The sequence below is a fragment of the Lycorma delicatula genome, chromosome 10, assembly GCF_047948215.1.
Source record: "Lycorma delicatula isolate Av1 chromosome 10, ASM4794821v1, whole genome shotgun sequence".
Taxonomy (NCBI): domain Eukaryota; kingdom Metazoa; phylum Arthropoda; class Insecta; order Hemiptera; family Fulgoridae; genus Lycorma; species Lycorma delicatula.
The window spans coordinates 37,489,782-37,502,639 of NC_134464.1; the positions used below are offsets into that span (position 1 = coordinate 37,489,782).

General features: G+C 25.6%; 1 protein-coding gene across 5 annotated transcripts in view; it reads left to right on the plus strand.

Annotated features, from left to right (window-relative positions):
- Nucleotides 1–5,787: 5,787 nt before the first annotated feature.
- Nucleotides 5,788–12,858, plus strand: part of LOC142331241 (uncharacterized) — a 90,924-nt gene continuing 83,853 nt past the window's right edge. For 2 of the 5 annotated variants that reach the window (XM_075376996.1, XM_075377000.1), the window contains exons 1-2: nucleotides 5,788–5,964; nucleotides 12,392–12,603. In XM_075376996.1, the coding sequence (XP_075233111.1) occupies nucleotides 12,393–12,603 (211 nt within the window). In that variant the 5' untranslated portion in view covers nucleotides 5,788–5,964; nucleotide 12,392. Of the gene's footprint in view, nucleotides 5,965–5,989; nucleotides 6,144–11,224; nucleotides 11,606–12,391; nucleotides 12,604–12,858 lie in introns of those variants that run through there. The other 3 variants (XM_075376998.1, XM_075376997.1, XM_075376999.1) reach the window with 3 other exon arrangements.

The window sequence follows — 12,858 nt, forward strand, 5'->3', positions numbered from 1 at the left end:
TTATATATTAGCTTTTAACAGGCTAGCTAATGCTCAAGTCAATGAATGCTTATCTATTGCCAATAAATTGATCAAAATAACATCCTCTTTTAATATTATTCAACATTCCATAGAAACGTCATTCAGACTAGTAAGTCTTAATTAAAAAAACTGATAAACCAATTAACCAGAAAAACCAATATACCAGTTATCAAAGAAATGTTGCTTTCTGTTCTTCCTGCCACTCATCGAACAAAAGAGCAGAAGCATCTCTCTTTCCCTTGCCTTCATAGATGCGTTTTCTTCTGCGGGCTTGTAGCTGCAGTGGTGAGACCCCCAGCAAGGACTCTCGCTGCTGCAGCGGAGACAATCTTGTATGCTGACACCACCTGTAGGTTCATTCTCCGCTGCAGGGAACCCAGCTTATCAGCCATACCCTTCGCCTGCCTACCACTGCAAGCGTTTGTCTTCCTTGGGGTGAAGGACATGTTGCTGGCCTGCAGTCACTCACTCATCTGGTCAATGGCTTGGTTCGCAGCCTCATCCACTTCTTCCTCTGTCAGCCCCGACACTAGCATCGCAAGATCATTGGCGTACGCCATTAAGGAAACTCCTGCTGGAAAACCAACATATCAGTTATTAAAGAAACCAAAAAACTGAATTAGTCAACTTTTAATTTATTTCTATCCATCACACAAAAATGGTGTAATTACATTTTTACAGATCTTATAGAATGAGTTTATGTTAATCTTGATTGAAATCCAAGTTATGTAGCTTTTTATTAATATATCCACAACAATGGGCAATTCAAAATGGTAGAATTTGTAGCTATTAGAATCTACATGAGGAAATCACTTATGAGTGAAATACTGTGAACTGTATTAAGTAAACTGTGTAACTTCAATGAATGAGTAAACTGCATGAGGAAATCACTGTTCTCCATAAGGAATCACTTAATTCTGTGAAAATTTGAGTTTGGTGTCCTACATCTGCTAGTGGAATTATTAATCAAAATGTTTTTCTCATACAAAATGGCATTTCAATGTTACTAACAATTATCATAAATTCTGTAGACTTACTAAAACCTCATGAACCATAATTAATTTTGTTAAACAGGTTTATGACATTCATACATATTGCCACACAAATTCAAATAATAGTTGCAAATTAAAATAAAGCAAATGTCACTTGGCATTCATTTGTTCTGAAATGCAAAAATAAGATGAAAATTTAATGCATCTCATTGACATGCATAGACAATTGCACTACAAAACAGAGGTAGCATTTGTTATAAAAAAATCATGCCATTTGCCTACCGATGAAAATCACATCTTTATGATTTGTGTAGCAGGAATTAAAGTATAATCTTATTAAAAATAAGATATTTTAAAAATAAAGATATTTTAAAAATATAGATATTTTATAAGCTATTTGTTATGTTTAATTGGATATTGTTTTTAACCATATAAAATATCTAAATAAAACTTAATGTAAACTTATAGGATAGAAGCTCTGTTAAAAATTTATCCCATTAACATTATTTTATTTAATTTTGCTTAAGGAATACATTAAATGATAACATTTATCTTCAATTAAATAAATTATTTAAAAAGAAATAAAGCTGACTTCAAAAATTTACAATAAAAACTAATACTTTTTCAATTGTTATTCAAATAGTGTTTCTACCTTACATCTAAAAAGTTCAGGATTCAAATCCCAGTCTGACTTATTTTTTTATATGCAATAAAATTCATCAAACATCAAGAAATTGTAATTTGGCAACAGTCTGTGGTTTACGGAATAAATAAATAAATTTTGACTTCAAGAAGTTGGCATCAAATTAACAACTTACTAACTTATTAACCCATAGTTTAACATCTTTGAAAATTTACTTTTGTTTAATATTAACAAGAAATAACATTCAGAGATTTTTTAAAATCAAGCAGAAAGTCATATATATTATTACACCTATTATAAATATATTACTTGCAGAATTAGGAGTAGATTGCAAATTATGAAAAAATATTATGCAAATTATGAAAAAATATCTTTTACATTTTTCCTAAAATAATTTAAAAAATTAATTTAATTTAACAAGAAAATTATTGTCTTCAAAGATATGAAAAGTTTTTTTTAGAACATATATAAATTAAACTTTTTATTACAATTAGTTGGCAACAATGCTTTTCTTTTTATTTATGTTAGTAATTAATGTAAACAACATTTTTATTGCATGTAGTTGGATAGTTTTTTGCCAGTTTTTTAAAGATAACATTTATTTACTTTATTTTTATGTAGGAATAATCTTTCTTTAGCATTATAATATATTTTTAATACAAAAATATTATCTATTTTTTACATACAAATTACATTGTATGTATATTTTTTGTTAATTTTTTTTTATATTTTAACAAGTATATAATAATTATTTTGAGGTACTGCTGTAATGAAAGTATTATGATTAAATTTCTACAGAACTCATGGTCAATAGTAAAACCAGTTCATTTAAATGAAATCATTAAATCATCAAGAAATTATCATCGTCTTGAAGAAATCGGTGAAATGGTATTAAATAGAGCTAACAGTAAATATTCATCAGGGCAGTGTTTTATAAATAAGTCATTTGCATATAGAGGAATAATTATATGTCCTTGGAGAGCTATAATATTTAACAAAAATGATAAAGATAAAAAACCTAAAACAGAATTATATTATCAGGTGTTAATTGATGAACGTGATTTACCGTATATAAAAATACAAACAGACTTTGATACAAATAAACTTAGCAAAACAAACCTAATGTTTTCATTGAACGGTTTAGATCATATATCTTACAATGACATTATACCTTATAAGTCAACAAATTATTATCCAATTAAACATATACTATTTCATAAATTATTTCAAGTTTTAATAAGTCAAAAAAGTAATTATAAACTGATAAATATTGTACCGAAATTAAAATTGTATGAATGGAGAAGAAAATATTCACCTTGGTTAAATACAACACAAGTACACAGATTTATGAAAGATAATATAAGAATTACAGCAATGTCATTTTACATGGGTAAAAAAATTTCATTACATTGGTGGTTATTAAATATTAAAATTGAAAATTTAAGTAATGATATTGTTATTTTACAAGGACAAGAATGGGAAGTTTATGATAAAGTTGATGATGACAATGAATTACGTATTGAAACAATTAAATTTAAAGGATTAAATTTAATGCGTCATGAAACGGTACTATCTCCAAAATCACCAGTGATACAATATAATAATTATATTAATTTATTAAATCCATCTGGTCGAGTATGGAGCAATTATCAAATTAAAAGATTAAATGAATACACACCATTTTTATCTCCGACCGTTTTATTTGCACTTAATAGTGAAATCACAGACTATAATTTAAGTGAAAATATTAGTATTGACATTGAAATTGTTGATAAAAATCAATAACAAACAACAGAATTTTAGACTCAAAGTATTGATTATAATATTATATAATACTGCAAAAAAATTTTATGTAATTTTTTTTATATTGATTTCTTTTTGTTATTTACTTTATTTAATATTAACAATTACTGACACATTTAAAAATATAAACTTTTGTAACAACAAACTGAACCAAATTTTGTAATAAATGTTTTTAATTATTTATTTCAAAACTTTTTTCCAGCATTAGCAGTTAATGCAGGCAGTTTTTTTTTTAATTAAGTGAACATGTATTTAGAATGCAGTTAAGAATTGTATCAATTCAATTAGTGTTTTGCAATTTGTAGATGTTTTTATAAATTTCATAACATGTAATTATATAAATATGTGGTCCTTTTTTGTGTATACATAGGATACCAAGTTTATTGTCATATGTTTGTGGATTTATAATGTATCTATGAGATGGTTTTTTGAACATTGAATCTATATTATTCTGAACAATTTTCACTTGAAAAATATCTATGACATATAAATGAATTAAATTATATTTTAGAAATTTTTATTTTCACATTAAAATTGCAACTGTTACAAATTATAAAAGGAAATCGCACTGTAGAAATAACACCAAATATTTTCTCCATTTGCACTCCAAATGGAGTGTTTGCCTCCATTTGCAAGAATTTATCTGTAATAATTTATGTTCAGAACATAAAAATCATGTTCAATCATTAAAATCAATTGTGGTCTCATACTACATGCAGAGAATTTTTTTATTAGCCTAACAAATGACATAATCTTATACTTTCAGTATTACAATACTGCTCAGATTAAAGCCAAATTTTAAATAACTCAGAAAATATCATTGTTATCTGAATCAACATTACTAGTCTGCATACATAAACTGATTTTTGAACAAATTTTTGATTAATACATAAATTTGTATAAATGAAGGACTGCAATTCATTTTTATTAGACAGAATTACAACCAGTTTGTTTCATGATTACAAACAATACAATATAATATTGCCACTTAGAATATGGGGTGAAATTCTATGTGGCTATACTGTTTCCAAATCTCAGTCCTATTTGAGCTAGGTATGTATGTAAATGTATGGAAACAATTACAAAGTGCAACTATTAATTAGCATAAGTGTATGTTCATTCTTCAATAAAAAAAAGTAAAAGTCATTTGAGAAGGAAAAATAAAAAAACCGATAATGTGGAAGCAGTACATAATGAATAAAATACTATGTTGACCATGTAATGGAAAAATGTTATTTGTGGCCATGTAAACTATAGATTCAGTTGTTTTCTATCAATGTCCTAAAATGGTATTCATCAGTAACTTACAAAAAAGTATTATTTTTAAAAGTCAATCTTCATAGATGTAAATTTATTTAAAAATGGATAGTTTTAGAAGATGAAGTTTTAGAAAAAATAGATAGTTTTATGGATAGATGTAAATCTTAACATCAAACTTGTGGATGATTCACTGATGTGGCAGTTAAAATTAATTACATTGTAGTTTTAAGAATGTGTACTATTCTGTTAACAACATAATGAAAACAAATTTATGTGGTACATTATAATATTGGCTGCCTTGAACATTTTATCGTAAGTTGAAGAACTGTGTAATAAATAAAATAATGTATAATTATATGCTTTAAGATGTTAAGTAAACTGTATCCTTTTACTGACACCTTGTTTAATTAACATTAATGCAAGCAATCAAGTTGGGTTCAACTAGGATGAATGTGGTAAAAAGATCTGGTTTTTACTTCGACTTTGTTTTACATTTACGTTAACTGGTTAAAATAACTTGTTATTTCAACAATAAAATAAAAATTTGTTATTTTTGAGATGGACAGAACCGAATTTGAAATTAATGGTATTTTTTAACTTAAACGTTTTAAATGAAATCTGTTTTGTTATTTTTAAAATATTTGATATGTTTATGCACAGCTATATTTTTAATTTGAGTATGATTTTTTTTGTGATAATAACAGTCAATTTTAACGAGAATAATCTTCTGCGATCAGATTTTTATATCATAATGTTAAGTCAAAGCTTGCTGGTACAAGTACCGGCGAAACTTAAAAGGACACCGTGGAAGATAACACAGCGGATGACGTATTTATAATCAATGATGACAGTTATTACGTTTGGCAGTACTTTCAAATCCTGATTGTTATGTTAATCTCTACTGTGAAAAATTAATCATCAATTCCATACTGTTACAATAAAAATTATGAAAGTTTGTTTAATTAAAGAAATGAAAATTTAAAACAAATTTAGGGTACGAATAATGCAGGGCCAAAACCTATTTTTTAAACTCATCTATTGACGTTTTTGAATGTTGGCAACACTGGATTAGCTTTAACGTTAATAAATTTGTGTTTCGTGCATACAATAACGGTAGTATTTTAATTGTGTGATTGTGGCTGAGCATTTTTAATTATTATTGAACTTCCAGTTTTTAACTTATTTATATTTTTACTAAATGTAATTGTGCTACGTCGTCTTATTTCTTCAGTGTTATTTAATTAGGTAATGTAGTTAGGTATTTTGTTTCGTCTGTTCTAAGTAAATAGATATATTAGTTCTTACCAAAACTGCGGATACGATGGTTGGGTTTTAATTTAAATTAAATCTCACTGATTTACTATAATTTTACGAAGATTATTCGTGTTGTTGTGTACAAAGGATGTTGGTTAAAATGGCGAAAAGTAGGTTATATTTTCTGTATAAAATGTCTGATGATATTGATTTAATTAGCTTCATTTAATTTACTTTGCTTATCTAAGAATTATTACCCTTTTTATAACCTATTTACTAGCTTTGATATCAAATAATTCTATGAAAGAAACATTCGTGTGTGTTAATACAATATTACGGAGAAAGATATTTTAATTTCTGTGATTACTTCTGCTGTTAGTTATTATTTATTTAAGGAAAATTAAGTAATTTATCTGCTTTATTAAAAATTACGATTTCGATTATTTATTTTAACATAACGTTACGTACCTAAACAAGCTATTTATCCAGCAAGGTGCATACAATATATTATATTTGTTCTTGCTATTTAAAAAGTCATATTTGAAACTCTTTCCAAAATTTGTTTATTGTATTGTATGCTTACTTTATTTATAGTTATAATAGTCATTTTTATTTTTATGGTGCTAAAAAATGTGGGCCATTATAATTTTTTGAACATTATTTCTGGTATAATATTACACCCAATAACTGTTTTTATATTCAAGTTTGAGCAAAATTAGAAGTCATTTTATCAAAGTAGACCAGTTTATTCATGTAATTTGTGTAAAATACACTTATTTAATATATAATTCTATATTTAAGTAAAGGAAGTTTATACTTTAATTGAGTACAGGCTATCACTATACCATTCGTAGCTGTATTCTTGTGTAATATAAAATTTAAAATTAAAATGTAAAAAAAAATTATGTAAAAAATGATTTATTTTATTGGAAATAATTCATAGTGTGGGATCCATTTTTAAAGAACAACTGAGTATCAAATCAAAATAAAATTGTTCATGGTGACATACCTTACATATGCATTCAAAACTAACATTTTCTTCATTATATACAGAATAAAACCTAACAATATTTTACAATGCTTGGGTTCATATGTATTGTGTTTTTGTTGCCCAATATAATTAAAAAATTGTTTACAGTTTTTTTTTATACTTCAGTTAGGTTTAATTGTTTCAGTGGAATCTTTTAAGAGATTTAGTCATTGTGTTGTCAGAACAGCTTTTAAATAATAAATAAAACTTAATGAACTGTACACTTGTTTGATATATGCCTATATTGTTTTTTTTTTTTTTTGTATAATTTATATTTAAAATTCTTTTATGTAGTATGAGTGATTTTTGTAGTATGAGTCTGTAGTTATAGTTGTGCATTATAAATTAACATTTTTAAATCTTTTAAATAGTTTATTAGTTAACTGAAATATACTGATAAAAATTAATCCTAAGCAAATTTTTTATTTAACAGTTGATTTCTGAAATTTATAAACAATTATAAGAATTGTTTATAACATATAATGTTAAGCAAAGTGTGGTTAATTTTGATCAGTTAGATAGTTTTTTCTAACATGGTCATTACTGGAGCTAGTTAATTTGAAATTGTCTAATAAAAACAGATTTAAAATTTTAGTCTTGTTCATATTTTCTTTATTGTATGTATTTGCCATGTTGGATGTTGAATGAAAGTGTTTCTACATTGGAATACCTTGTTTATTAACAAATTAAATAAATATTACCAAATTCACTGCTAACATTTCTGATTCTGTAAAAAAAAATGTATGACACCTTCAAAAAAATATCCAAAAATATCATAACAATATAAAATTTACAGAAATAATAAATTTCATAAAAACAACATAAATAAAAAAAAAACAACATAGATAAAATGCAATTATTTGACTACCGAGCTAGCTCATATTTGAAATCTGATCACTAGCGTTACGTAAATTGTATTATTGCGTGAAAGTAAATTTTTAAAGACTTTTTTAATGGCCTATTCTACAGCTACAAGAGAAGAAACACTTTTTTTAAGTATTTTTTCAAACATTTTTATGGTCTCTATCTTTGACGATTGAGGATGTTTTTGTTAATGTTCATTTTTTGCATAAATAAGGTATTTACTGTTTAGGAATTTCCTCTGCCAGTAATAATGATTAGATATTTTTATAAAGCCCATGTAATTACTAATGGGTCATATGCTGTCTTAACTAAATGCAGTTTTTAAATTGGGTTGATTTAATCATGTAAAATGGAGATTATTTGCCTCTTATTATATAATTATGAAGCTGGTCATTGCTCTCTCTAACATATAAAAATTATATTTCCTGATCATTCATAAAATTATAAAAGCATTGCCAGTTGATAAAAAGATTCCTTTTGTCAATTATTTTTAGGTAATTTTTTTTTAATGTTATATAATCTTGCAACTCTTTTAGTTGTTTTTTTAACCATTGTGTACTCTTATGTCCACATAAATTGTAGCCCTTACTAACCTAGAAATATTATACCTAAGACATATAAAAATATGTAAATCATACTTTTATGTTATAATATTAATTCTTTTATAATATTTTTGAAAGTAAATGTTAGATCAAAAAAATCTACTTAAAGTTTTTGTAATTAATTAAATGGGAAAAGGGAAGGAAGCATTATGGCAATTTATCAATGATTTTTTCCTAAATATTTTTATGGGGGCCATAATCCTGATGGTTGATTGTGATGCAATATGAAGTCATTCTCAAAATGGTATTACTGCATGTTAGAATGGTGTTATTCAAAATGGTGTCTTTCATTCAAAAGGTACCAGGTTCACTTGCTGATCAGATGTTAGGCTTACCTCATGTTAGGCTTGCTAATGAAAGTGAGGAATGAAGTGGTTTATTGTTTCCTTTAAGGAATTTATCTCTTTATTTATAGATTTGTTTATTTCTAGTTAGGTAGAGATACAGATTTGCCCAATAGTTTTCCCTCCTATTTTCTACATTCTTCAATGTAAAATTGAAAACAATCTAACAAAATATTTTGTTGCAACATTTTATAAGAGTTAGAACATTTTGATTTACCTAAAGTTTTTTTTTTTTATTTTCATAGTCTTATTATAATTTTTACACCTGATCTTTTAACAGAATTGACAATCACCATTTTTTTTTTAATCCTTATACTATTCAAATTTTTATGCCAGTTAGTTCAATTTTGCTTTTATGTCTGTAAATGTGTGATGAATCCATAAATCATTATCCAAACTTTCAATTATTAGTTCAGTGTAAACTAATTTCAATTATTTAGAATAAAGTAAATTTTTTTCATAAAAAAAAAATAACATATTAATAAATAAATAAAAAAATGTTTGCTTTGTAAACTGTCAAATGTTAAATAATTTTTTTTCTAATAACTAGTAATATGAGTAATGTTTAAATTTGATTAAAGTATTCCTAATTTATAATGTATTTAGAGGAATCGGGTGTTTAGATAAGATAATTAATGATAATTTATAACATTAATTGATGATTACATTCTAGATTTGCTTGCCAAATCATGAAAACCTAGGTGCATATATATTTATAAATTTAAAAATTTTATCCCTTTATTATTAAAAAGTGATTAAAGTTACTTAGTTATCATTAAATGTGGAGTATAAGTTTAATTATATAATTAGTTATTATATATTTTGTTAAAGTCTTTTTTTGTGCTTATTATTGTTCGGTTGTAAAATAAAATTATTACAAGTAAATCTGACGAAGTGTATTTTGAATGTGTGAAAATAAACATAGCTGATAACAAAAAGCAAGGGAACTTTGAATTTATTAACTATAGATTATATAAAATTGTAATTTAAACGACTTTGTGATGATATTTTCTAAATGTGTTTGTCTAAGTAAGTTTTATTTTTTTATTGAATGCAATAAACTATGATAATTCATATATATTTTAAATAAACATAACAAATTAATAAAACTTATGAAAAATGTACAGAATGTTGTAAAATTAAAAATCCGTATGAAAAGTTAAAGAAATAATCCTTCTTCAATGTTTATTTAAAAATAGTGTTTTTTTTCTCTTTAGTCTATGAAACCTTCGTAAGGTATCACTTTAGAGAATGATTGAGGATGATATGTATGAATCTAAATAAAGTATAGTCTTGTATAGCCTCAGGTTAACCACTCCTGAGATGTGTGGTTAATTGAAACCCAACCACCAAAGAACACGAGTATCCACGATCTAGTATTCAATTCTGTATAAGAGTAGTCTGTGCAAAATTGAAATCTACAAAACTACTAACCTACCTAACCTGCTAACTCTTAATTTGACTCCAAAAAGGCAAAATTTAAAAAATAGAATTTTAGTATGATGTTAGTTTTTAGTATTTTTTTTTTAAACAATGCCTGCATGAAAAAAATTGTAATGAACAAGATGAGAAGCTGGTTTGATAAAAAAAAATCAATGCAGAGAAACAGAAATGAGATAATTACTAAAGTGAACTAAGGCTGTGGAATGTAGTGGAGAAACGTATTTTCCCCTTATGTTTTCCAAATAATTTTCTTTAATTTTTATTGCAAAACAATTTAAGTATCATAAGACATCAATATATTTCATTGTACTGCATAACTGTAGTGATGTAGGCGACTAGCATGTCAGATGATGCTTCCAAAAATGATAAGCTATCATCAAGATTGAAGCACGCTACTAAGTAGGGAACGTGAACAGTGAGGTGATTTTCCATTTCCTTAAACATTTTTAACTATTTGTTATCTGTGTAAGGTAAAACAATAATAATTTTTTATTACTCTTTTTATGATATACAAAATATTTATATATTTATAATATTATATGTATAGTTTTTATATTTAATAATTTTTTATATTTAATTTCTAATCTTTTTTTTCTGTGTATCTTAATTTCCATTGTGAAGTAACGTGCATGTGCCGTACAATAAATAAATAAAACAATTATCCAAATAAATCAGATCAAGGCTATTTTGAACGTATAAAAATAAATAGTAATTAAAAAAAAAAAAATAGTGATGTTGAATAGACTAACCTAGACTATATAAAATGACAAATTAAATTAATGTGTAACAAAATTTTTTTTAAATGTGCTTATCTAAGTCTATTTTATTTATTTATTTTTTTTGTTTTTAGTTAAGACTTTTACTGTATGTTAAAAGGTTAACAAAAAATTTTTAAGTAGTTAAATTTGGCATATTCAGCCCTTTCTTTCCGATGTACATACATTTTTTAACATTGTTTTATTTTTCAGCATTAAAAACAAAAATGTTACACTTTCTGAATTTTATGAACACCAAGTTTTTAGAAATATTTATAAAATCAGTTCTTAGAAACCAAGGAGACTGCTGTTTTGTTATATCAGCTACGATGCCATCATCCTTTTATCTATCTTCTTCTGTTCAGAATTGATATCAAGGAAAGAACAAGAAAAAATCAGCTGGTGCCAAATCAAGAAAGTATGGTGAATGCTCCAGAGAGATGTTATACTGTGTCATAGAAGATACTGTTCTAATATCATGGATGATGACCATTTTTGAAACAGTATGTTGACAAGATGATTTGTATTTAGATCATGGTGACATTGTGAAAAGTTAACACGAATGCTCAATAATGTAAAATAAATCCATGAAAGGTTTGTGCTTGCTAAAAAACATTACCAGAAACAGTAACTTGATCCTCACATTTATGCTTGTGCTACTCATAAGTTTTTGTCATTGCTATTTAAGCTTATACTTTTTTAAGCTACTTTTAACATCTTTTATGGGGAGTAGTTGAAATATACTAGAACGGTATTTTTAACTGTGTATAGATCTCGTCTAGATTACATAAACACACAGCTGTTCATGTTGCTAGAAAGGATAGAAAGAATGTAACACAGGCCATATGGCTATATGAAAACTACAACTTATCAAACTATAATATGCCTTGTATAAATTAAATTTCCACTTACCAACAATGTTAATAAGTGGAAATTTAATTGTATAAATACCAGTGGTGCTAAATGCTTAATAAATTAATTATAATCTGCTGTCACAATTATTACTATTTCCAAAAGGTGTTCGTACAAGTAAACTTTTGAAGCTACTTCATTCATCTGCTAAATTAGAAAATAAATTTTTTTAATTGTTGGCATTTATTATGTAATTTTATTAACCATTTCATTTTTTAAATTCAATCTCTTCATTTCGGTCTTATCCTTATTTTAAAATATTGTTGTTTGTTTATTGAAGAGTTCAGCCATGTTATTGCACCTGATAGAATCGGATGTTATATTTCTATCAAATATTAACTTCCCAGGTCATGGGCGTCATCTAGTTTGACTGGTTGTATTACAGATGTGGGTTAAATGTTTTCTTTTTTATTAGTAATTACAGTGTTGATGCATTGGTCTTTTTAATTATATTTTTTTTTTATACAGAATGGAAACAAAAAAATTGGCACCAAGAATGAAAGCTATACCTCTGCCAAAGAAAAAAAGGAAAAGTATTGTAAACAGTAGTAATCTACGCAGAAAGTATCAGAGTAAAGTTTTAAAGAGAAATAATAATACTTATAAAAATTTTAAAATTATAATTTCTTTCCAAAGAAGGAGAATAAGTCATATGAAAAAACGCTATTCTCTTAAATTGGGTATGTTCATTTCAGTTGGTGTATTACTTTGTTTATTTTAAAATACATATTTAAGTTATCCTATATTAAATTTTATTTAAAAGCTCTTCAACAGAAAAATTTGTTTTTTGAAAGAAAAATTTTAATCTTTTTTTAAAAATAAATTGATTGGAAAGTCTTTTAGATCAAGAGATAATAATTAAAATTAGAAACAAATGCAATAGGTCCTTTTTCATTGGCCTAAATATTACTTTTAAATTAAGAACATATTACTTA